The sequence below is a fragment of the Geotrypetes seraphini genome, chromosome 15 (assembly GCF_902459505.1).
Source record: "Geotrypetes seraphini chromosome 15, aGeoSer1.1, whole genome shotgun sequence".
In the NCBI taxonomy this organism is placed as follows: Eukaryota; Metazoa; Chordata; class Amphibia; order Gymnophiona; family Dermophiidae; genus Geotrypetes; species Geotrypetes seraphini.
Genome location: NC_047098.1, coordinates 27,234,690 through 27,261,551, shown reverse-complemented (window position 1 = coordinate 27,261,551; position 26,862 = coordinate 27,234,690). Strand labels below are relative to the sequence as shown.

Sequence of the window (26,862 nt, the reverse complement as noted above, 5' to 3'; positions counted from 1 at the left end):
TTTCGGCCCATCCTCGATTTGAAAGGGGTCAACAGGGCTCTCAAGGTTCCCTCTTTCCGTATGGAAACGCTGCGGTCGGTCATTCTGGCGGTTCAGCCGGGGGAGTTTCTCACTTCTCTCGATCTGACGGAGGCCTACTTGCATGTTCCTATTCGGACCTCTCATCAGCGTTTCCTGCGCTTTGCGATCTTGGGTCGGCACTATCAGTTCTGTGCGCTTCCCTTTGGGCTGGCCACGGCTCCCCGGACGTTCACCAAGGTGATGGTGGTCGTCGCGGCAGCCTTGCGGTCGGAGGGCATTCTGGTACACCCCTACCTGGACGACTGGTTAATTCGGGCCAAGTCGTTGCAGGAAAGCTACCGGGTTACGGCTCGGGTGGTGGAGTTTCTCCGGTCGCTGGGCTGGGTGGTCAACCTTTCCAAGAGTCGGTTGGTTCCGGCTCAGCGTCTGGAGTACCTCGGGGTGCTGTTCGACACCTCCTTGGGGAAGGTCTTCCTCCCAGAGGCCCGGGTGAGCAAATTGCAGTCTCAGATTCGCCTGCTTTTGGCGTCCCGGTGTCCTCGGGCGCGAGATTTCCTCCAGGTCCTGGGGTCGATGGCGGCGTCCCTGGACGTGGTGAGGTGGGCGCGGGCCCACATGCGTCCTCTTCAGTATGCTCTGCTCCGGAGGTGGTCTCCCCAGAGGCACGGGATGGATGTTCCGGTTCCCCTGCGAGGCTTGGCGCGCTGCAGTCTGCGTTGGTGGCTCCGGACCCCTCACCTAGTTCAGGGGGTGGGTCTGGATCTTCCGCAGTGGACGGTGCTCCTTACGGATGCGAGTCTCCTGGGTTGGGGGGCCCAGTGTCTGGGTCACTCTGCTCAGGGAACCTGGTCCACGGAGGAGGCCTCCTGGTCGATCAACGTGTTGGAGACCAGGGCGGTCCGGCTGGCGCTGTTGGCTTTCCACTCCCTTTTGTTGGGCAAGTCGGTCAGAGTCCTGTCGGACAATGCCACGGCGGTGGCTTATGTCAATCGTCAGGGGGGCACCAAGAGCACTCTGGTGGCGCAGGAGGCGGCTCGGCTCATGGTTTGGGCGGAGTCGCATCTTCTGGACCTCTCGGCCTCTCACATTGCCGGGGTAGAAAACGTTCAGGCGGACTTCCTCAGTCGTCACTTCTTGGATCCGGGAGAGTGGTGTCTCGGCGCCGAGGCGTTTCAGTTGCTAGTGCGTGCTTGGGGGCAGCCCCTGATGGATCTGATGGCTACAAGTGGCAACGCCAAAGTACCCCGCTTCTTCAGTCGTCGCAGGGACGGTCTGGCCGAGGGTCTGGATGCTCTGGTCCAACCGTGGCCAACGGAGGGGCTGTTGTATGTGTTCCCTCCTTGGCCATTAGTAGGCAGAGTACTGCTTCGCATTGTTCGCCATCCGGGGCTGGTGGTCTTGGTGGCTCCGGATTGGCCTCGTCGTCCGTGGTATGCGGATCTGGTGAGGCATCTGGTGGCGGATCCTCTTCCTCTGCCTCTCGAGTGCGATCTTCTGACGCAGGGTCCCATTCCCATGTTCGACCCGTCTCCCTTTTGTCTTACGGCTTGGCTCTTGAAAGGGGCCGCCTGAGTAAGAAGGGATATTCCGACAAGGTGATCTCTACACTTTTGGGGTCCCGGAGGCTTTCTACCTCTCGGGCTTATGTACGGGTTTGGCGTCTTTTTGAGGATTGGTGCCGAGCGCGGGGAGTGGTCTCCTTTCGCGCTTCTCTGCCTAACATTCTAGAGTTTTTGCAGGATGGCCTGGATAGGGGCCTGGCCTGGTCTTCTCTTCGGGTTCATCTGGCGGCCCTGTCGGCTTTTCGGGGGCTGGTGACAGGTCAGCGTTTGTCAGCCATTCCTGATGTGATTCGCTTTCTTAGGGCGGCCAAGTTGCTCAGGCCTCCCATAAGGCCCTCGATTCCCTCTTGGGATCTCAATCTGGTTCTCTCTGTTCTAGTGCGCCCTCCTTTCGAGCCGTTGGATGGCTGTTCGTTGAAGGACCTTACGCTGAAGTCGGTCTTTTTGGTGGCCATTACTTCCGCTAGACGGGTGTCGGAGCTACAGGCTTTCTCTTGTAGGGCTCCCTTCCTGGAGTTTTCAAAGGAGCGGGTTGTTTTGCGGCCTGTTCCTTCCTTTCTGCCGAAGGTAGTTTCTCCTTTTCATGTCAATCAATCGGTGGTCCTCCCGGTCTTGGGTAGTCGGGAGGGTTCTTCTGAGCAACGACAGCTGCGCAAGTTGGATGTCGGTCGGGTCCTCCATGCTTATGTGCAGCGGACCCGGGATTTTCGGAGCTCCGATCATCTCTTTGTGCTTCTGGCGGGTCCTCGTCGGGGGGGGCTGGCGCTTCTAAGGCTACTATTGCGCGCTGGATCAAGGAGACGATCGCTTCCGCTTATCTTCTGAGTCAGAAGCCGGTTCCGGAGTTTCTCAAGGCTCATTCCACTAGGGGTCAGGCGGCTTCTTGGGCTGAGTCGTCGCTCGTGCCTCCGGTGGATATTTGTAAGGCTGCGGTTTGGTCCTCCTTGCATTCATTTGTTCGGCATTATCGGGTAGATGTTCAGGCGCGTCGGGACGCGGTGTTCGGTGAGCGTGTTCTGGTATCGGCCCTTCGGGGGTCCCGCCCGTGAGAGGGACTGCTTTGGTACGTCCCAATCGTAAAGTTAACCTCTACTGGTCTGGAGAGTGCTAAAGAAGGAGAAATTAGGTTCTTACCTGCTAATTTACTTTCTTTTAGCTTCTCCAGACCAGTAGAGGTCCCCACCCTGTCTGTTGTTGTTGTTGTTGGGGCTGTTGCGCGGGCAGTTTTTGGTTTTTGCTGCGGGTTCTAGTATTTTTCTAGGGCCGGGGAGAATTGAAGAACAGCGGCTGTGGCTCGGCTGGCTTAGCTGGCGAGCTGTGGGGACCTTCTTCCTTCGGGAATTTCTCCTCTGCATTTTCCAACAGCATTTTTTGGGTATGTTATTGGTTACTCCTTTCGGAGTATTGTTTTTTCTCTCTGTTGTTTCCAGTTCTTGGTTCTGCTTGGCTATTCGGCAGACTGAGGGAAATAGAGAGGAGGGGCTAGGATATACTGTCCCAAAGTTTTGTTTTCAGTCTCCACCTGCTGGTCATGATTAGATATATACCCAATCGTAAAGTTAACCTCTACTGGTCTGGAGAAGCTAAAAGAAAGTAAATTAGCAGGTAAGAACCTAATTTCTCCTTTGTAAACGCGTAGGGGTCCATAAAGTTCTATGTAACAAAAACAACCAAGTTTGACTCATAGATGCTGACTTTGTAGATCTTAATCTCCAGGACCAAAATTTTGGCCATTGAGATTCAGAAATTGTCTGACCAATCTCAATACTCCAAATATCCCTAAGTCCAGTTTTCTTTTTTTTGTTTAAAAATCCATTTAACAATTTATACCATTTTGCGGCTTGGTGACCCAAAAAATCCGCCTGGAAACATAGAACCTGCAGACTATATTGAGTATTAAGAGCTTTCCATTCAGGGAACCCTGCCTGAATAGCTTGCTTCAATTGCAACCATTTAAAATATTGTGTTTTATTTAATCCAAATTTATGTTGCAATTGTGAAAAACTAAGCATTGTTCCTTCTGAAATAACATCATTCAGTGTTCGTATACCTGCAATTATCCATTGTTTCCAGACGATTTTGTATCCGCAAAATGTGTTAAAAAAATTAGACAAAAGCAAAATATGTTTGCATATTTTTCTTCTCTACAGTATCTATCTTCTGAAGAAAGCAACACTCGCATCTCTCAGGCAGCTAAGTTTGACTCTTCAACCAAAATCTATGAGGTAATTGGAACATGTGGAAAATGGTTAGCATCATGTAGAAGAGCTGACTTCATTTCTTGCCTCTTGTTCTGCTGATCATGATTGCCAATAACACATCAAACCCCATATGGCTATAGATAGCCAAAGAGCAATCCCAGAGATAGTTCTGTGGAAAGCTGCATCTTACTCTCTTCTTTGTAGGAGAGCCCTGCAGTATGTGGCTTCTGTATTATGAACACGGGTTTTTAACCCAGTCCTTGGAACACACCAGGTTTTCAGAATATCCACAATGACTATCTATGCATGAGATAGACTTGCATATAATGGAGGCATTGCATGTAAATTTTTCTCTTCTAAGAGGGTTGATTGAAAAGTAATGACAGCCTATGTTTTTCTTTCCAAAAACTAGATGTGGCAACACTATGCTGGTTTTTGTGAAGCTCATACATCAATGTTTCTGAACCTTCAGTTGGACTGTCGTAGTCTTCATTGTTGGGGCATATCAAAAGGAAGAACATCATACATTTTGTCATGACAGTGTATTTAGACTTCTGTAAGGCTTTTGATAGAGTCCCACACCGTAGGTTATTGAACAAGATGAACGCGATGGGCCTAGGAGAAACTGCATGGATAGAAGACTGGCTTAGCAGTAGACTTCAAAGGGTAATGGTAAACGGTATTCCCTCAAAAACGTCGGAAGTCACCAGTGGAGTACTGCAGGGCTCGGTCTTGGGCCCGATACTATTCAATATCTTTGTAAGGAACCTGCCTCAGGGACTTCGAAGTAAAATTACATTATTCGCCGATGACGCTAAACTATGCAACCTTGTGGGCAGCGCAGCAGAACCTGATAGCGCAACCATGCCCAGCACTATGGAGCAGGATCTACTTTTACTAGAACAATGGTCCAGTACTTGGCAACTAAATTTTAATGCCAAAAAATTTAAGGTAATATACCTTGGTAGCAGAAATCCATGCAGAACATACACCCTGAATGGTGAAAACCTAACCAGAACTGTAGCAGAATGGGACTTGGGAGTAATCATCTGGGAAGATATGAAAGCTGCGAATCAGGTGGAGAAAGCTACAGCAAAAGCTAGACAAATGCTAGGCTGCATCAGAAGGAGCTTTATCAGTCGAAAGCCTGAAGTTATACTGCCGTTCAGATCAGTAGTGAGACCTCACCTGGAGTACTGTGTTCAGTTTTGGAGGCCACATTATCAAAAGGATGTGAAGAGAATGGAGTCGATTCAGCGAATGGCCAATAGGATGATCTCAGGACTAAAAAATCTCCCATATGAAGAACGTTTGAGCAGGCTGCTCTTATATTCTCGCGAAGAGCGCAGAGAAAGGGGGGACATGATAGAAACATTCAAATATATCACGGGCCGCATTGATGTGGAGAAAAATCTTTTGTCTTACGGGTCCCACGGCGACAAGAGGGCATCCGCTAAAACTCAGGGGGGGAAGATTTCATGGGGACACCAGGAAGTATTTCTTCACCGAAAGGGTAATTGATCGATGGAATGGTCTTCCACGTCAGGTAGTCGAGGCCAGTACCACGCTCGACTTCAAGGGATGATGGGACAGATAGATAGGGTCGCTCCAGAGGAATGCTTAAAAGATCGATTCTTGAAGGAGGGAGGGTTCTTGAGTAGGCAGACTTGTTGGGCCGTCGGCCCTTTTCTGCCATCATACTCTATGTTCTATGAGGAAGACGTGTCTGTGAGAGTGCACTGCATGGCTAATTGTTTCACCATCTTATGTTTGGGGAAACATTTCAAGAGCTTCATTACCACTATTTCCAAGTTTAACACAAAATTTAATCACATCTAGAGTACTCTCACAGACACATCTTCCTCATCTGCCATGTCAAAACGTGTGAAGTTCTTCCTCTCGCAGTGACCCAACAATGAAGACTGCAGCAGTCCAGCTGCAGGTTCAGAAATGTCAATGTATGAGCTTCACAAGAACCAGCACAACATTGCCACATCTACTTGGAAAGAAAACCAGAGACAATCTCATTACTTTTCAATTAGCCCTGTATATGCATTGTGGAGATCCTGAAATCCTGACTGGTTTGGTGTGTCCTGAGGACTGGATTGAGGATCCCTATATTAGAAGAAAATATTTTGCACAGTTCTGGTTCCTAGGATTGTGAAAATGATCCTGCAGCTCCCTGCCTTTTTTCTAATGGCATGCTCTATGTACAGTTCTTTTGCAGATACATAGGCGTCTCTACTTGAACTGTTGATTCCCATTTCCCGCGAACTGCAGAAGGGTATCACTTTAAGAACTCGAAACTCCTCCCCTTCTGCAGTGGAGCACAGCACCCTCCTCAGTTTTCCTTCTGCAAGTGAACTCAGAAGGTATCTTTTGCTCTGCTCTGTTTTTCTTTATTATTTTGGGATATTTTTTCCATATGATTGTTGTAATCCTTTTGTGACTTTGGTACTCAGAGGTTCCCTGCTGGGGCATACTCTGCCGGAGAAAGAACATAGTCCCATGTGGAAGGACTGCTACTCCTAGGCCAATTTCATAGAATGTCTGTGGAGCCAGCATGCTTTGGGTCCCTTCAGGAGCTCAGAGTCTGTCCCTCTAAGAGCAGCGTGCCTGCTGATTTTATCAGAGGCTTGAGTGCAGGCTTTGTGGTCCCTGAGTAAGCAGTCAGAGTGTTTTTGGACAATGCCATCGCGATATCTTACATAAACAGACAAGGTGGCACCAGAAGCTCTTTTCTTCACTTGGAAACCTGGATGTTATTCCAGTGGGCAGAAATTCACTTGCAAGCTCTCGGCTGCCCACGTGGCAGGAGTAGAGAACATCTAAACCAACTTTCTCAGCCAGCAGACTTTGGATTCCGGAGACTGGTCTCTGTCTCAGAAAGCATATTCCCTCATAGTTCTGACTTGTGGCAAACTGGGCATGGATCTCATGGCGAAGAATGTGAAAGCAGCCCACTTCTACAGTTGCAGAGTTGAGCAGGGCAGCACCAGGGCTGGATGTCCTGGTTCAGACCTGGCCCACAGATCTCCTTCTCTTTGTATTTCCACTGTGGGACACGATGGGTTGGATCATCACAGGATAGCGACCCATCAGGCACTGGTAATCCTAATGGCTCCGGATTGGCCCCAAAGACATTGGTACTCAGACCTGGTGCATCTGCAGAGAGATAGAACCCTGAAACTGCTATGCATCCAGTATTCCTCAGTCAAGGCCCAGCTCTGATAGAGAAACCGGAATGTTTTGATCTTACGGAATGGCTCTTGAGCGTGCGGCCTTGATTCGGAAGGGTTATTCAGAGGTTGTGGTTACGATCCTCCTTAGGGCTAAGAAGCCTGCGACGGTTGCAGGTAAGACCTGGAAGACCTTTCAGTTAGGGTGTGCCAAGGAGCGGGTAGAGCCAGAGAGGGTTCCCTTTCCAGTTATCCTTGCCTTCCTGTAAGCTGATCTCAAAAAGAGCCTAGTGATCTCATCCTTCAAAGTGTAGCTAGCCAATATCTCGTGCTTTAGGGCTTGGAGCAGCCTTCAGTCTTTGGCTTCTCACCTGGACATCACTCGGTTTTTGGAGGGGCTCTCAGGCTGAGATCCCCATTACACAGACCGTTCCTGTCTTAGGACCTCAATGTGGTCTTGAAGAGCCCACCCCATGCTCCATATGAATCTCTTTCAGAGACTATCCTGCTAGATCTTACAGTCAAGGCAATGTTTCTGGTTGCCATAATCTTAGCAAGAAGGATCTCAGATTTGCAGGCCCTATCCTGCAGGGAGCCATTTCTTCATTTCACAGAGTCGGGGGTTTCTCTGCGCATGGTTCCTTCCTTTCTTCCAAAGGTGGTTTCTGCTTTCCATGTTAATCAGGAACTTCATCTACCTGCCGTCCAACATTCAGGTTCGGCAAAAAGGATAAACTTTTGCGCAAGCTGGATATGCACAGGGTCCTGCTCATTTACCTGGAGAGGACTAATGACTCCAGGCTTTCTGATCATCTTTTTATGCTGACCAGTCACTCAAGACAGGGCAGGTCAGCTTTCAAAGCTTCCATTGCAAATGGATCCTTGAGGTCTCTAGGATGGTGATTCCATCTTCCTACATTTCCGCTGGGAAACAGCCTCCTATTTTTCTTGCATCACATTTTATGAGAGGTATAGTGATCTCCTGGGCAGAATCTCGGCTTATTTCATCTGATGAAACCTGTAGAGCAGCCACTTGGGCTACTTTTCAGACTGTTACAAAGTTCTACAGAGTGGATGTGGCAGCTCAAGAGGATGCCACCTTTGGGTTCTCAGTGCTGCGGGCAGACTCATCTGTCCCTCCCTATACGTATGGCCCTGCTTTGGTACATCAGCTCAAGTACGGACTCCTGTATATCTGCAACAGAACGACAGATTAGTTTCTTACCTCGATAATCTGGGTTCTGTTATGATACACAGGAGTCTATAATACTCTCCCTTTGCGGATTTGTTGTGATTCACCTGATTTCTGCCTCAGACAGTGCTAGTGTTCATCTCGGGACCTATTGTACTGAATCTGAGATTTCAGAAAAAATGTTTCAGGTCCTTGGAGTTTCCTTTTCTCTTTCATTTTGAAAGGGTCCTTTACTCCTGCTTGTTACACTTAGCAGATTGACTCTTAGTTACTTATGTACGTGATTTATTGTTCACTGTATACTCATTAATTGGTTATTAATCATTGTTCCATTTCTGAGTTTCAGAGAAGAGCAGAATGTTTATTGCTAGGTGAGTTCTCCTTCTCTTAAGTTTCAGGGGAGTTCAGTTGCTTTGGTACCATCTGAGGAGGATTCTGTACTCCACTACAGAAGGGGAGGAGTTTCAGGTCCTTAAAGTGATACCCTTCTGTAGTTTGTGGGAAATAGGAATCAAAAGCTCAGGTACGGACTCCTGTGTGTCCTAACAGAACCCAGATTATCGAAGTAAGAACATGTTCTTTAGCATCTCTCCAGACTGGTACAGTTCACTGATAGTTAATAGCTCACCATGACCAGAAGGTGGAGTCTGAGACAAAACTTTGGCTGTAATACTAATAGCTGTGCCTTCCCTCTAGTCTAACCAGTCTGTTCTCAGTCTCAGCAGGTGTGGTAAAATGTTCCAGTCTTCCCTTGTTTTAGTGTAGACCTGTTGGAAGTTGTTTAGTGGCCTTCTTATCCCCATTTGGTGCCGAACTGAGCTTGGAGGGACTCTTTTGGGGGGTCCGTCCGACCTTGGGAGTGTCACACTTGATGGGTCATGAGTTGAGTCCCTCCCCCCATTTCCTCCATATCCCCAAATTTTTCTTGCTGTAAGCATTGTCACCAATGCCAGCAAGGCTTAGAGAGCCAGTGGGGTCTGTTCTGACAGAAAAAAAATATTCCTGAGGCAGTTCCAGTCTGAAGGGAGCCTTCAGGTCATTTTTATTGCTTTTTATTGCTAACCGGCACTTTTTCCCTTAGCTAGGTTGCGTATTGCGCAATGAGCACTTTTAAAGGGAAAAAGTGCTCATTGTGCTCCAGACATAAGGTCGATGTGGCTGGCCTGTGTTCGCAGTGTTCTGGCCACCGCAAAGAGGAATCCTTGTTGGCTTAGGGTGCCTGCGTCTAGGGATCCCCTTCCCGAGTGTCTTGCATGCCAGCAGCCAACAGTGGGGAAGCCTGGGCTTCTTTCACCCACACAGGGATTCAACCAACTGCTGGAGTGTGGCATCGGCCAGTATTCGATTTACTTCGTGGTGCCCAAGAAAGAGAGGGCTTTTCAACCCATCTTGGATCTGAAAGAGGTCAACAGGGCTCTGCGAGTTCTGTCTTTTTGCATGGAGACCCTGAGATCTGTCATTCTGGCAGTTCAGCCAGGGGAATTTCTGACCTCTCTTCATCTGACGGAGGCTTACTTGCATGTTCTGATTCGCATCTTCCATCAGCAGTTCCTTGCTTTGCGATCTTGGGACTGCATTATCAGTTTTGTGCGCTTCCATTTGGTCTAGACACGGCTCCACGGACATTCACCAAGATTATGGTGGCGGCCTTGCACAAGGAGGGCATTCTGGTTCACCCCTATCTGGACTAGTTAATCCAAGCAAAGTCTTTTCAGGAGAGTTCCCAAGTTACGGCTCAGGTTGTGGCATTCCTGCACTCGCAGGGATGGTTAGTCAACCTGTCCAAGAGCCGGTTAGCTCCGTCTCAGCGCTTGGAGTACCTTGGGGTTCTTTTCAACACCAGCTTGGGGAAGGTCTTCTTGCCAGAGGCCCGATTGATCAAGTTGCAGTCGCAGATTCGTCTTCTGATGGCTTCCTGGTTTCCTCGGGCACAGGTTTTTCTTCAGGTCTTGGGGTTGATGGCGACTTTCCTGGACGTGGTTCAGTGGGCCCAGGCTCACATGCACCCGCTTCAGCAGTGGTCACCCCAGGTGCAGGATTTGGACTCTCCCGTTCCTCTTCGTGGTTTAGTTTGTTGCATTCTTCGTTGGTGGCTACAATCTTCAAATCTGGTGCAGGAAGTGAGTCTGGATCAGCTCCAGTGAACAGTTCTTATCATGGACGCCAGTCTCGTTTGTTGGGGAGCTCAGTATCTCAGTCGCTCGGCTCAAGGCAGCTGGTCTCCAGAGGAGGCGTCTTGGTCGATCAATGTTCTGGAAATCAGAGCCATCCATTGTTGATGGGCAAGTCTGTTCGGGTTCTCTTGGACAATGCCACGGTGGTGGCTTATGTCAATCAGGGGGGAACCAGGAGTTGTCTGATGGCACAGGAGGCTGCTCTGCTCATGGTGTGGGCAGAGACTGGGATCCTAGTTGGGACCACAACAGATGAGTGTTTCTCTATGTTGGACTAATAAATGTGTCATATTTTGTTGTTTTCAGACATCTCACTTGCCTCTCTTTTGTGCTTTGTTGTTGAATTTATCGAGGCTGGTTTTGTGCTTTTCTTCTTGTGCTTTTAGATTAGAGGGAAACAAAGCTATTAGTATTAAAGCCAAAGATTTGTCTCGGTCTCCAGCTGCTGGTCAGTGAACTGTGCCAGTCTGGAGAGTCTGAAAGAAAGAAAATTAGCAGGTAAAAACCTAATTTTTCCTTCTGTTTATCTTTTTTTCTTCACAGTATCATGTCTCCCAGATAACTGATGGCATTCTACAACATCTTTGTACTGTCTTTATTTTTTGTTTGTTTGTTTATTTGGTGTGTTGTCCTCTGTTTCGAGTTCTGTTTTGAAGATGGATTGTACACCACTCTGATGTTTGTTAATCAATGGCAGTCTATCAAATTGTGACAAATAAGTAAAATACAATTGTTAACATTTTAACAAATATTTTTAAATATTTTATAACTTATGATCTTATGTTTTTAATTCTGTCCTCCCCTTCTATAGAAGTAAATGTCTAAAAAGTCAGGTATAGTTTGTTATATTAAATTGTAATGATCCCTAAATATGACAAGTCATGTGACTGAAAGGAGGTAGATTAAAGAATCTTGGAAAGAGGCACTCCTGTGCAAAAAGAATGGGGAGTAATTCCCAGTGAAAGTAGCTGGGAGGAATGAAATTTCAGAAAGTACAACCTGATAACCTAACTCTGGCTAAGCCCTCACCAGAGGCGATAAATTTATATTTTCAAAAATGGGTTCCATCTGGAAAATCTTCTATCTCGATGTGAAGCAATTCAAAAATCCCTGTTTATAAAAGGAAGATCATGTTGTAACAAGATCAAGTAGAACAGTTGACTCAATCCTTTTTCACCTTGACCTGCTTATTCAGATGGGATACCAACCCTTAAAAATTAATACTAATTTTGATTCTATAAGACTTCAAGGATATATATTTTTTTTTATCATTTTATTTTGGATTGTCAACAGTAACAAATTCTATAAATGAGACACCTGAGTAACACATTTAAGAGATTGTTTGCAGTTACTATATCAAGTAAGCAAGATTGACATTAACGCATTTAAAGGATTTGAAGAGCATATCAGCCAGCTGTTTGAGGGCCACAGTAGAGGACTTTGGGGGCTGCCTGTGGTCCTGGAGCCACTCTTTGGAGATCACTGAAGTAGGGGATCTTAAATTTTATAGGGACAAGAAACACATTTAAATGATAAGGAATCTAAAAAACTATCTACCACGTGATTTGAAATAATTGGATTTTCTCCAGCAGTCATGTTACAGCAACCGAAATACAAGTACACCTCTTAGGAATAGTCACACTACTTTAGCAAAATGAGGAAGCCCTCTATTCCCTGGATACAAACCACTTGGTTCTTCCAGGTCTGAAGAAGGCGCAATTTGGGTCCACTAGAAACTCAGCTTTCTGCTTCATTGCCCCAAAACACTGGAACAACCTTCCCCCATCTCTTCATCTAGAACCACCTTTTTCAAAAAAATATTTTAACAAATAACTTTTATTATCAAATGCAATATAAGTATATACAACTAGACGCACAAGTTATCAATCTTGATATCACCGGATGAGTACATGTACATAGTTTCTTCTATTATCCAAGTCACAACAAGAAGAGAAGACCCAAATTTCCAAAAGAGAAAAAGGACAACCCAAACAAATGAAACTGTGGAAATCCAATGTTCTTTATGCTTCTTTTATTTAATTAATCCTTTAAAATACAATGTCCACATTTGTCATTGAAGGGACCCAACACGGGCCGTGTTTTCTTCCTCAGGAATGCGTGTCAGTTTCACAGAAGTATTGCCTTATATCCACAAATTTTAAGGATTTTGTACAACATCGCTGCACTCCACATGGTTCTCTATTTGTGAAGCACAGCACAACTTGGACCCCTGAAGGAGTTTTTCTCCAAAACATGGACCGTATTGGGTCCAATCTCCATGTGTATGAGAGCCATTCTTTGGAATATAACTTTTTTAGTGACTTTTAATAAAAATTCCTGTACCTTGTACATTCCTTTCTACAGTTTCTTTTTGTTTTTGGTGTTCTCCCTTCACTGCAGATTGTTGAATTTTTCTTTGTTTTGTATTAGAATGATGTGCATTATAAAATGCTGTTGAGTGAATCACAGCAATTGTGCTGGTGAAGAAGTGAAATGCATGCGAAGTGATAGAGCACAGTATAAAGACTATGCATGCAAATTGTGAAAGAACAAAGTGACTTATAAAAATTGCAAGTACCGTATATACTCGAATATAAACCAGGGTCCTGGTTTATATTCGGGTCATCCCCCAGTTACCTCCCAGACTTCCTGCAGGCCTGCCTTAGGCCGGGACAGGAGGGATCCCTCCCGTCTCCTGCCCCGGCCGACACTAATAATTACCACCCTCCCTCACGTACCTGTTCCCTGGTGGTCCATCCTGTATCCTGCGCTGAAATCCTTTGTAAAGGTAGTAGCCAGCAGCGCACCCGAGCCTGCACGCAGGAGCGAGTTTTTCGTGCTCCCGGCCAGCCCTGCACCACTTCTTGATAGGCTACCGCAAGTTCTTGTGGTAGCCTATCAAGGAGTGGTGCAGGGATGGCTGGGAGCATGAAAAACTTGCTCCTGCGTGCCAGCCCGGGTGCACCACTGGCTGCTACCGTTATAATCTAAAGGATTTCAGCAAGGGATACACACTAGACCACCAGGGAACAGGTACACGAAGGAGGGAGGGTGGTAATTTTTAGTGTCGGCCGGGGCAACAGATGGGAGGGATCCCTCCTGTCCTGGCCTACCACTAGGTGGTTTAAGTTAAGGGGAATGGTTAATCTGCTGGCTGGGTTAGAGAGCAGAGGGGAGTACCGGACAATCAAGCCATTGTGACATCACTGATGAGGTTGGCTCTTTTTAGGGGGAAGAGGGTACAGGGAAGGAAGGTGGGACAGAATTCAGAGCCTGTCAGGGAGGGGGACTTGGTTCACAGCCTGGTAAGAAATGGGACTGAGTGCAGGGCAGGGAGGGAAGGGGGCTGAGTGCAGAACCTGGCAGGGCAGGACACTTGAATATTAAGCTGCCCAACTTATATTCGAGTCAACTATTTTTCCTCCTTTTGGGGGGGGGGGGACATGGGGGTCTCAATTTATATTCGGATTGACTTATATTCGAGTATATACGGTATGTGAGAGAAGGGTAATATGTACCTACCGATATTGAATACACAACCTTTTGCAAATGTGGAATAACATAAATGGCTTGACAAACTTTAAAAGAGCATAAAAGGACAAGGGTATAAGGGAACATAGAAATACATGGTATCAAGATGAAAAAAAATAATGAAATTAAATGAAATTAGAATACAACAGCATAAGATTAAGGCGCTTGAGCTCGAGTGAATGGAGCACAAATTCCATATGCTAATTGTATATGATGCTACTGTCAAATGAAGACAAAAATGGAAGCATGAGAGGTGTCAAATCAGTACCTATATTCCATCTTCTATTTCGGAAAATTGCAAGCCATGGAATCGAGGGTGAAATATATGGATTAAAAACTGGCTGGAGCATAGGAAACAGAGAGAGGGGGGAAATGGACAATACTTGGACTGGAAGAGCGTCACCAGTGGGGTGCCACAGGGCTTGGTGCATGAACCCGTGCTCTTTAACATCTTTATAAAAAATCTGGACATAGGTACGACGAGTGAGGTGATTAAATTTGCAGGCGATACGAAGTTATTCAGAGTAGTGAAGATGCAGGGGGATTGCGATGATCTGCAACGTGACATAATCAGGCTCGAGGAATGGGCATGGACATGGCAGATGAGGTTCAACGTGGATAAGTGTAAAGTGATGCATGCTGTTAACAAAAATCTCATGCATGAATACAGGATGTCTGGGGCGGTACTTGGAGGAAAAGGACTTGGGAGTTCTGATCGACAAGTCGATGAAGCCGTCCATGCAATGTGCGGCAGTGGTGAAAAGGGCAAACAGAATGCTAGGAATGATAAAGAAGGGGATCATGAACAGATCGGAGAAGGTCATCATGCTGCTGTACCGGGCCATGGTACGCCCTCACCTGGAGTACTGCGCCCAGCATTGGTCGCCATACTAGAAGAAGGACACGGTACTACTAGAAAGGGTCCAGAGAAGAGCGACTAAGATGGTTAAGGAGTTGGAGGAGCTGCCGTACAGTGAAAGATTAGAGAAACTGGACCTCTTCTCCATCGAACAGAGGAGATTAAGAGGGGATATGATCGAAACATTCAAGGCACTGAAGGGAATAGACTTAGTAGATAAGGGCAGGTTGTTCACCCTCTAGAAGGTAGGGAGAATGAGAGGGCACTCTCTAAAGTTGAAAGGGGATAGATGCTATACCCAGAGAGTGGTAGAAAACTGGAACGCTCTTCCGGAGTCTGTCATAGGGGAAAACACCCTCCAGGGATTCAAAACAAAGTTAGACAAATTCCTGCTGAACCAGAACTTACACAGGTATGGCTAGTCTCAGATAGGGCACTGGTCTTTGACCAGAGGGCCGCCGCGTGAGCGGACTGCTGGGCACGATGGACCACTGGTCTGACCCAGCAGCGTCAATTCTTATGTTCTTAATATAATTATGGGCCGAGTACCCTAAAGACCTATATACTTCTACCGGAGGTAATTGATAAATATAAAAATAGGTCACAAGAAATTGGAAAAATTTTGATCACTTGAATTTTAGGTTTTGGTGGCACTCATTATGCCTTTGTTACAGGATGAAAAAATGATAAATGATCAAATGGGAATTACTAAGATATGTCAATTAACATGGGATCCGCTGGCTAATTTTATTAATAATAGTTGAATGATTTATTAATATACTTTTGGTTGTAAATTACACATCCAAGGGGTGGATGGGTGGGGATATCTTAGAAATACTTATGTTCTCTTGTTCACTGAAGTGGGTGGGTGGGAAGGGGGAAAAAAGGATTGTTCATGTTTTTCTGAAAGATAAATATGCTTTTTCTTGTGTTATTCTATGTATATCTAATTGTTTATTGCACTGTTGTTGAATTGGAAAATCAATAAAGATATTAAATAAAAATAAAGCCTTACAGAATGAATGTAGGAAGCTGCCAAACTAAAAATTAAAAATGAAGAAAGACATCTAGCGCAGGGGTAGGGAACTCTGGTTCTCGAGAGCCGTATTCCAGTCGGGTTTTCAGGATTTCCCCAATGAATATGCATGAGATCTATTTGCTTGCACTGCTTTAAATGCATATTCATTGGGGAAATCCTGAAAACCCAACTGGAATACGGCTCTTGAGGACCAGAGTTCCCTACCCCTGATCTAGCGGATCAACATCTAAAAAACTAGTCTGGATCAGACAAAGGTGCCAAGGAGTGCCGCTCGGAGGTAACAGAATAAGCACAAGTCTCACTCCCAAATGTCTACTTGATCTCCCACTACCGATAGTTCTTTTTCCACTGCTCAAATCTCCTCCAAATTCTATCAAAGTTGTGAAGTTTTCCATGTGTCAGTGCAGTCAGCTTATACCTGCTTTAAGTCAGACCTCGCAGGCCACTTCCAGCTGGCAGCTAATACTAATCTGGCAGCTATAAGCATCAACCTAAAGAAACTAATAATGAAGTAAAGCTACCGCCTATGCTGCTGATACCATTTTGCCTAAAATATGTGAAAGTTCCCTGAAATACAGTACCCAAGACCCTTGCACCCAGACACATGCCCACCACATATGTAAGTATCCCATTCTCCAAAGCCCCTCCAACATTTCCAATCACCTCCACAGCCCATTCTTGCGAAATGCACAGGCATGTAGTACCATCTCTTAACAAAGAAACATGATGGCAGATATAGGCCAAATGGCCCATCCAGTCTGCCCACCCACTCTTCCTTTCTCTAAGAGATCCTATGTGCCTATCCCAGGCTTTCTGGAAATCACACACAGTCTGTCTCCACCACCTCTACTGGGAAACTGTTCCACGCATACCTCTCCATAAGCACCCTAGCATCCTTCTAGCTTTTGCCGTCACCTTTACAACTGGCCACCTTAAGATCATCACATACAATCACATAGAAACATGATGGCAGATAAAAGCCAAATGGCCCATCTAGTCTGCCCATCCGCAGTAACCATTATCTCTTTCTCTCTCTGAGAGATCCCACATGCCTATCCCAGGCTCTCTTGAATTCAGACACAGTCTCTGTCTCCACAACCTCTTCCGGGAGACTGTTCCACGCATCTACCATGCTTTCTGTAAAATAGTATTTCCTTAGATTACACCGGAGCTTATCACTTCTTAACTTCATCCTATGCCCTCTCATTGCAGTTTTCTTTCAAATAAAACAGACTCAACTCATGCGCATTTACATTACGTAGGTATTTAAACGTCTCTATCATATCTCCCATGTCCCGCCTTTCTTCCAAAGTATACAAGTCCCACTCTTCTGTCGTGCACATAAATTCTTCACCCCCTAAATGTACTATTCCTTCGGGTTTTTGCAGCCCAAACACATTTCTTAGCATTAAATTTTAGCTGCCAAATTTCAGACCATTCTTCAAGCTTCGCCAGGTCTTTCTTCATGTTATTCACATCATTCGGCGTGTCTACTCTATTGCAAATTTTGGTATCTGCAAAGAGGCAAATCTTACCCAACAACCCTTCAGCAATATCGTTTTTAAAAATGGTAAAAAGAACAGGCCTAAGAACAGAACCTTGAGGCACACCACTGGTAACATCCCTTTCCTCAGAATGATCTCCATTGATCAAACCAATTCTTGACCCAGTCCGTCACTTTGGGAATCATCCCGAGGGTGCTCAGTTTATTTATTAGGCATTTGTGTGGAACACTCAAAGGCTTTGCTAAAATCTAAATACACCACATCTAGCGCACTTCCTCTATCCAATTCTCTGGTCACCCAGTCAAAGAAATTGATCAGATGTCTGACAAAACCTACCTCTAGTGAATCCATGTTGCCTCCAGTCCTGTAATCCACAGGATTCCAGAAACTTTCTCTGTTTTAAAAGCATTTCCATTAATTTGCTTACCGCAGAAGTCAGACTTACTAGCCTGTAATTCCCTACTTCTTCCTTACTTCCACTTTTGTGGAGAGGGACCACATCTGCCCTTCTCCAGTCCTCTGGTACCAATCCCAACTCTAGAGACTCATTAAAAAGGTCAGTCAGCGGAGCCACCAGAACTTCCCTAAGTTCCTTCAGCACCTTTGGATATACACCATCTGGCCCCATCGCTTTGTCTACTTTTATTTTAGCTAGCTCCTCAGGAACACAACCTTCTGAACATTAATCAGGGTCTACCACTCCTCCATCCCTATTCATGTTTGTCTTCTGCAGTCCTGCTCGCGGCACTTCAGCTGTGAACACAAAACAGAAATATTTGTTAAGCAATTCAGCCTTTTCTTTATCAGCTTCTACATATTTTTCCCCTTCACTTTTGAGTCTCACAGTGCCACTTTTGTATTTCTTCCTATCACTAATATATCTAAAAAAAGTCTTGTCTCCCCATTTTACTGTGTCAGCTATTTTTTCTTCCATTTGCATGTTTGCTTTCCTGACTACACGACCAGCCTCTCTTAACTTTCCCAGATATTTTGCCTATCTTCCTCTTTCTGCGATCTTTTGTAGTTTATGAAAACTAACCTCTTATTCCTTACCTTCTCAGCTACTACTTTTGAGAACCAATGTGGCCTTCTTTTCCTCTTATTTTTACTTACTTGCTTCACCAAAAGGTTTGTCGCTCTTACAATTACTCCTTTCAGTTTTGCCCACTGCATTTCCACTCCTTCCAGATGTTCCCATCCAGTCAACAATTCCTTGATGTAATCCCCCATCCGAACAAAAAGTCTAGAACCTTTGATTTTGAATGAGCTCTCTTTATACCCATCTTAATATTAAATCGTACCAAGCACTAAGTCAAGTATGACTCCTTCCCATATGGGTTCCATTACCAATTGCTGGAACAGTTTTCCTTGTAGTTAATCCAGGATCTCCCTACTTCTAGAAGACTCTGCAATAGGGATACTCCAAGCAACAATGTTGCTACTCCCAATGTCCTAACACTACACCATCTGTTTTCCCACTCTACGCTACCTAACACCTCCCTAAGTCTGTTTCCCAAGCCTGCATATACTTTAAGGACTCACCTCATCAGGTGTTTAGACATTATATATGGCCTATGTGGCTCCCTTCTGCAGTTAAGGGCCCAATAAACTCTCAAATGCAGTCTTACCCCCAAGCAGCTCTTGTAGGAACCCTGATGACTGAATATAATGCTGGAATTGCAAGAAAAGAAATAGGTCTCATGGAGCCAATCCATAACATTCTTGGAGCTCAGGAAATGATCATACCCTCCCCTGTGATGTATCACACATTTGTCCTGCATAAACCAGTCCCTTTGTTTCCCAGTAAGAAAATACTCTCTCACCCCTCCCCAGAGCAAACTCTGAATTAAACCACAAATGAGCAAACCAGGAATATCTTCTGCCTTCTAATAATAATCCCTTGGTCCCCTTCCACACCCGCACTTTGGTCACTACCAACTGTAAACCCCCATCTCCCCTATATCTTTCCACTCAGGGACACTGATTTACACAAATAAAGCAAAAAAGTCTCCACTGCAGACCCTCCAGAACCAGACAGCCCACCCAGATCATGAAGGTCTGGAACAAAAATAACAATTGGGGTAGAATCTGCATTTTTACCACTTCAGTATGGCCTATCCACGAGAGATACAAACTCTCCCAACCTTCCAGATCTCTTTGAATCCTACGAAAAAGTGGTATGTAATTAATATCATTTCCAGTGCACTAGGAATGGTATGCTGAACCTTAGGGTACTCTGTTGATTCTCACGAGCAAACTGCAGAAAGATGTCAATCACAGCTTTTGAAACCTCCTCCTTCTCCCAGAGGTCTGCTGCTCCCTTCAATTTCTCTTTGTGCAAATGAGCATGAAATGTATCTTCTGATCTGCTCAGCTTATTTCTTTGTTTATTTTGTAATAGTTTTGCGTTTTTTTGCTCTAGTCACGGTTCATAGTCAGATGCGCGCAAGACAGCGCGCGGACAAATGTGTTACTTGCTACGCGATCTCCTCCGCGTCCTGTCGCGGTGGCAAGTAGCGTAAACAGTGTGAAGAAGCGGGGTGTCAGCAAGCCCTGAAGAAGCGGCAGTGAACCGTGAAACGGCTTTAGAAAGACGCCACGTTTATATTTCAACACTTGTAACAGCATTGCTCACTACCTAGTTCTGTACACGGGAGCTGTGCTGTTGTCTCTGGGCATGACACAGCCATGTAAACTTAACACTTATGTTTGATAAGGTTTTGCATTTATCCTGTACACAGTTGTGGCTCCTTTTTTTTTAAAAAAAACTATATTAAAATGTCTTTTTAAAAGTATCATAGACATGATGTCAATTTTTCTGATAATCAAAGGAGAGCTGACATGTGGAGTCCAGATATGGGAAATGAGACGGTGGGACGCAGGCGAGTCCTGATGCTGGAGGGCAGATGGCTGCTGCAGTTAGTAGTGAGTGGCGGCTTGAGTGCTGCTGCAACACAGGAGGCTGTAGGGGGAAAAAAGCACAGTTGTGAGGGCTAGGAAGCACCAGTCTGGGACCGAGAGAGAGAGAGGCGCAAGAACAGGAAAAGCAAGAGAGCCACTCAAAGGAGGATTGGAGTCCAGATGAGATGGTGGGACGCAGGCGAGTCCTGATGCTGGAGGCTGGAGACCAGATGGCTTTATGTGTGAAAGGATGGGTAAGTGGGGAACGGATGTGGAGGGGGTGGGTGAAGAGGGGAGAGTGTGGAAGGGGAAGGGAGGAGGGATGGGAGTTGGTTTGTTTTTTTTTTCTTTTTTTGTATTTTTTCTAGGAGGGGTAAGGGCAGGAGGGGGGAGTGTGAAAGGGGAGGAAGGGTGGGAGTTGGGGTTTTTTTGTATTTTTTCTAGGAGGGGGAAGGGCAGGAGGGGAGGGAGTGTGGAAGGGGAGGGGTGGGAGTTTTTTTCTTTTTTTTTGTATTTTTTCTAGGAGGGGTAAGGGCAGGAGAGGAGGGGTGGGTTTTGGTTTTTTTTTTCTCTTTTTTTTGTATTTTTTCTAGGAAGGGGGAAGAGGGTGCAGTTCCCTCGGTAACAGCGGGAGACATTCAAGGGGTGGTTGGGGCACCACCAAGTTTGTGCATGATGGTCTGTAGTGCCCCTGTGATGGTTCGGACCGCCTCCTGGGACAGGTCCTGAATGCTTCCCACACCCGTATTCAGGATTCCCACCACCCTATGAATGTCCTCCGCTGTTACTGAAATGGGCAGAGGATCTGTGTTTGTGGCAGCATGAGCCACAATAGTGGTCACTGCAACAGGGGTAGTTGGTGGTGAGGGGTTGGTCCCAAAGTCAAGGGTGGAGCGGCGGAGGGGGGAAGAACATGTTGGACACCGGGTGGGGCTTTGAATGGGGAGGGGGGGTTTGAAACAGGGTAGGGTGGGAGAGGAGGTGGATGGCAATAGATTTGCTGCAATGACAAAGAGCATTCATTATAAGCAGTTTGAAATTGAAAATACAATTACATAGTCAAAATATCTGAACACTTGCCACTCTCCACAGAGAGGTCTCTGAAGCGCTGCAGAATTGGGGATGAGGGAGGGCTAATAGAGGAAGGAGTGTTGTGGGGGAAATTTTCTATGGTAAAATGGGGGGTAGGGCGTGTGAAGGAGGGAGAACCGGGCATTGGGAATGAAGGGGCAGGGCTGGGTTTGGGGCATTTTTGTAGGGGGATCTTGGATGAGGGTGGGCAAGGGTGTCGGTGGATTGGACTAAGGGTGGAGGTACTGGGATGGGAAAAGGGACGGGACTGGGTGGAGGTGGAAGGTGGTTGGGAAGAGGGATGGGACTGGGTGGAGGTGGAAGGGGGTTGGGAAGAGGGATGGGACTGGGCGGAGGTGGAAGGGGGTTGGGAAGTGGGGCGTCTTCGGGAGAGAATGAAAGGGCGCTCAGGGGTAGGGGCAGCAGCTTCCTTCTCACTGTCATCTGGAGAAATAAATAAATGCATGTAGTATCTGAAATATATGTATGGAATCAAGAACTGTTAATGCTTAAAAAAAATTATTAGTCCACACAGAGATATTATGACTACACACCTTACACCCCACCTTTAGGTTACTATAACATACCTGGAGTGTTATCTAGATTCATCCAGACGGACCGCACCCAGGCTGGGTGATGGAGCCTGAGCTTCCTCGCCTTTTTTTTCAAATCCTCCACTATTATATAATGGACAGAAATGAGTGAGGCATGATATATATATATGGGATATGTTGAAAATTATATTAAAGTCACAGAAGTAAGACATACAGGGACACACACCCTCTCCTAACCTCACTGAACTTCCTCCCGATCTGCCGTTGTGCGTGGAGGACATAAGGTGTGCATCACATGTTTCACAGTAGTGTCACATTACACATGCGCATAAACTATTTTACAACATTGTATTTTCATAATAAAATTTTATTTGAGCTGTTTATGATATTTTGCGCGCAAGTGAAATGTTGGTGCACAATTATGAACTGCGCAATTTTCCTGCGGGTAGATGAATATGCAGTGCGCGATTTCATGGAATGTGGATGAAATATGCATACATATTATTGGCTTCTGCGCAAAAAAAATGCTGATTATAAATATATATAAACCGCGTATGTATTTAATAGGTACTTACAGAGCGCGGTGTCAGGGCACTGATGTTGAACAGGCAGTGAAGTTTCCTTCACACCCTGTCCATTTGCACGATGTTCCTGTGCTTGCCCCTTATGGAAAACAAAAGTGTTTCTCATTTCGAGAGAAGTACTCCATTAAACGGAGTACTTTCTTCTCAGTGAAATCGGGCTTTCACTCTCGTGCTTCAGAAGCCATACTACTACTACAAAAACTAAATTTAATATACTACATCTATGCGGACGACATATCCATCCTTATACCCTTAAACGAAATCACAAAAGAAACTGTAGATAATCTCTCAAACACAATGACCGCAATCGATAAATGGACCACTAATTTCAAACTAAAACTAAACGCAGAGAAAACAAAAGTCTTTCTGGCTAGTCCCAATGACAAAATTACGAAAACATCGATAAAAATAAACAACCACGAATACCCAATTTCCAAAAACATAAAAATACTGGGTATCACTCTTGACACTCACCTAACTATGACTGACCACACAAACTCACTTGTGAAAAAATGCTTTTATACGCTATGGAAACTAAGAACCATAAAAAAATTCTTTGACCCTTCATCATTCAGGTTGCTGGTACAGGCACTGATCCTATCCCTTCTTGACTACTGCAACATCATCTACCTAGGCATCCCACAAAAAACAATAAAAAAACTAAGATTAATACAAAACACCGCCGTTCGCCTAATTTTCGGACTTAGAAAAAACGACCACATCAGCCCCTACTACAAAAAGCTGCACTGGCTTCCAATAGAAGCGCGAATTCTATTCAAATTCGCTTGCACCTGTTTCAAACAAGCCTGGGGACTAGCACCTTCATACCTACAAACTCACTTCACCCTACACAACCCCACAAGAACGACCAGAAACAAAAACATCTTTGCATACCCAAAGACCACAGGCTGCAGATACAAATCCTTCTTGGACAGAACCTTTAAGTTCCAAGCGAACAGACAGCAAACCTGGCTGAAAAACCACATAAACGAACCAAATATGACTTATAATACATTCCGCAAATCGATCAAAACCACCCTATTCGCTAAATTCATTGACTAAAACGGTCCCCTCCCCCACTAAGACCCCCCTCATGGATGTTCTAAATCTTTCAGACACTCATTACCCTTAGATCTCCAATTAATATGTAAGTTTACCATTTAGACTATTGTACGGCATCTAGACTCTTTGTTCGGTACTGTATTTAAACTTATTGTATAGTATTGTATTTAGACTTACTGTATTGTATTATATGTGGACTTATTGTATTGTATTAGCATTGTACTGTACTAAGACCTTTGTTATTCGCTGAATGTCCAGCCTTCTTACATTGTAAACCGCCTAGAAGTCGCCTGACTATGGCGGTATAGAAAAATAAAGTTATTATTATTATTATATTATATTCACTGTGCATATATGACATTTTTGCGCAGCTTATATACCACTCACATGACTGGGAGTGAATATCGTGAGAGTTCCCCTTCCTGCACTGCTATTGGTTATCTATAACACATGTTATATGGTTAATCGTCAAACATTGATTTGAAAGGTCAAGCACAGATTATATTATGTTGAAAGCACGCATTCGAATAGTGAAATGGGCATGTTAATTGAGCATGTGTGAATTGTGAAGCATATATTGTTTTGTCTTACTTTAGCAAAACAGAATTTGCATCAGCGTGGCGCGCATACGTCTTGACTATGAATCGCGTGATGACATCACCATGCAACCATTGTGCATAGTGATGACATCTGTCCTCATTTTAAAGTTATCGTTGTTTTGCGCGCAATTGACAGATTTTCCCAATTGACGGGTTAAACATCAAATGCGTGCAATTTCTTTGTTTGTCTTCCAAAAACATAGTTTACTGAGAACTCGGAATACATAGGTGTCAACGCAGGGGGACCGAACTGCGCATGCGCAGATGATGTCCAAAGTATGCATGCGCTGGCTTATTGCTCCTTATGATACTAATGTGAATCGCATATATATGAATGTGAAGCGTGCATGTGTAGAAGGGTTGACTATCAATATTCACAATTGTTAAGAACATAAGAAGTTGCCTCTGCTGAGTCAGACTAGAGGTCCATCTCGCCCAGCGGTCTGCTCCCACGGCGGCCCATCAGGCCTATTGCCTGAGCAGTGGTCCCCGACTATTTCTATAACCTACCTCTACTCCTATCCCTATAACCTACCTCTACCTGTACCCCTCAATCCCTTTGTCCTCTAGGAACCTATCCAAACCTTCTTTGAAGCCCTGTAACGTGCTCCTGCTTATCACAGTCTCCGGAAGCGCGGTCCATGTATCCACCACCCTCTGGGTGAAAAAGAACTTCCTAGCGTTTGTTCTAAACCTGTCCCCTTTCAATTTCTCTGAGTGCTTTGCGCATATTTCTTTGAGACCCAATAAAATAACTATGGAACTGAATGGTGGCAAGTCAGATGGGTGAGACTGACACATCTGCGCATGCACAGAAGAAATGGGTAGCACAATATGTTAATCAGTAAATATAATAGTGTAGTAGTTAAAACATGGGGTGAAATTTTGGGCATGGCTTTGGAGTGATTGCATGATGATATGTGGTATACAGTTCAAGAGAACTGATAGCGCCTGAAAGCTGGACATGGGGCTATTGGGCAAGGGCAGAATATATTACACACAAGGAGATAAGCAAACTGCTATATGTATGGAGAGGACTGTATAGGCTATGTATGCACAACATTTCTTGAATGTTGATGGAGAATGTTTATAGTAACATTTGAAGGTCAGTGAGCGTAACCACACTAACGTGGACAGTTAGATTTTTTTGAACTCCACGTTTGGAATGTTACCATGTGAGCATTTATTTCCAAGGTTTAATAACCACTTTTAATAATTACCCAATTATGTATAGGTTTCATTGGATGTGCACAGCTGTTGTCTCTATAATTTATAAAAGTAATCACCTAACAGCTGATGAGGACCAGTCAACACGGTTTTAACAAAGGCAGATTGTGTTTGACGAACTTGCTGCACTTCTTTGAAGGAGTAAACAGGCAGATAGACAAAGGCGACCCGGTCGACGTATATCTGGATTTTCAGAAGGCGTTTGACAAGGTTCCGCATGAACGACTACTTCGGAAAATTGTGAGCCATGGAATCAAGGGTGAAATACTCACATGGATTAAAAACTGGCTGAATCATAGGAAACAAAGTGGGAGTAAATGGACAATACTCGGACTGGAGGAGCGTCACCAGTGGGGTGCTGCAGGGCTTGGTGCTTGGATCCGTGCTCTTCAAAATCTTTATAAATGATCTAGACATTGGTACGACGAGTGAGGTGATTAAATTTGCAGACGATAAGAAATTATTCAGAGTAGTGAAGACGTAGGGGGATTGTGAAGATCTGCAACATGACATAATCAGGCTCGAGGAATGGGCATCGACATGGCAGATGAGGTTCAAAGTGGATAAGTGTAAAGTGATGCATGTAGGTAACAAAAATCTCATGCACGAATACAGGATGTCCATGGCGGTACTTGGAGAGACCTCCCAGGAACGAGACTTGGGAGTTCTGATCGACAAGTCGATGAAGCCGTTCACGCAATGTGCGGTGGCGGCGGCGAAAAGGGCGAACAGAATGCTAGGAATGATAAAGAAGGGGATCATGAACAGATTGGAGAAGGTTATCATGCTGCTATACTGGGCTATGGTGCGTTCTCATCTGGAGTACTGCGTCCAGCACTGGTCGCCGTACATGAAGAAGGACACGGTACTACTCGAAAGGGTCCAGAGAAGAGCGACTAAGATGGTTAAGGGACTGGAGGAGTTGCCCTTTTCTCCCTCGAACAGAGGAGATTGAGAGGGGACATGATCGAAACATTCAAGGTACTGAAGGGAATAGACTTGGTAGATAAGGACAGGTTGTTCACCCTCTCCAAGGTAGGGAGAACGAGAGGGCACTCTCTAAAGTTGAAAGGGGATAGATTCTGTACAAAGGTAAGGAAGTTCTTCTTCACCCAGAGAGTGGTAGAAAACTGGAACGCTCTTCCGGAGTCTGTCATAGGGGAAAACACCCTCCAGGGATTCAAGACAAAGTTAGACAAGTTTATGCTGAATCAGAACGTACGCAGGTAGGGCTAGACTCAGTTAGGGCGCTGGTCTTTGACCAGAGGACTGCCGCATGAGCGGACAGCTGGGCACGATGGACCACCGGTCTGACCCAGCAGCGGCAATTCTTATGTTCTTATGTCCAGTTCCCTACCCTCATGGTGGCCAATCCAGGTAACTAGTACCTGGCAAAACACCAAAAAGTAACAACATTCCATGCTACTGATCCAGAGCGATCAGTGGCTTCCCCCATATCTATCTCAATAACAAACTATGGACTTCTCCTACAGAAAATTTTCCAAACTTTTCTTAAAACCAGCTACATTAACTACTCTTACTACAGCCTCTGGAAATTAACTATTCTCTGAGTGAAAACATATTTCCTCCTATTGGTTTTA

The 26,862-nt window shown here is 45.3% G+C and overlaps 1 protein-coding gene across 4 annotated transcripts in view; it reads left to right on the top strand.

The window, feature by feature from the left end:
- Positions 1-26,862, top strand: part of EXOSC10 (exosome component 10) — a 127,931-nt gene that overhangs the window by 70,555 nt on the left and 30,514 nt on the right. For 3 of the 4 annotated variants that reach the window (XM_033921975.1, XM_033921973.1, XM_033921974.1), the window contains exon 19: positions 3,734-3,808. In XM_033921975.1, coding sequence (XP_033777866.1) covers positions 3,734-3,808 — 75 coding nt within the window. Of the gene's footprint in view, positions 1-3,733; positions 3,809-10,872; positions 12,679-26,862 lie in introns of those variants that run through there. The other variant, XM_033921976.1, reaches the window with a different exon arrangement.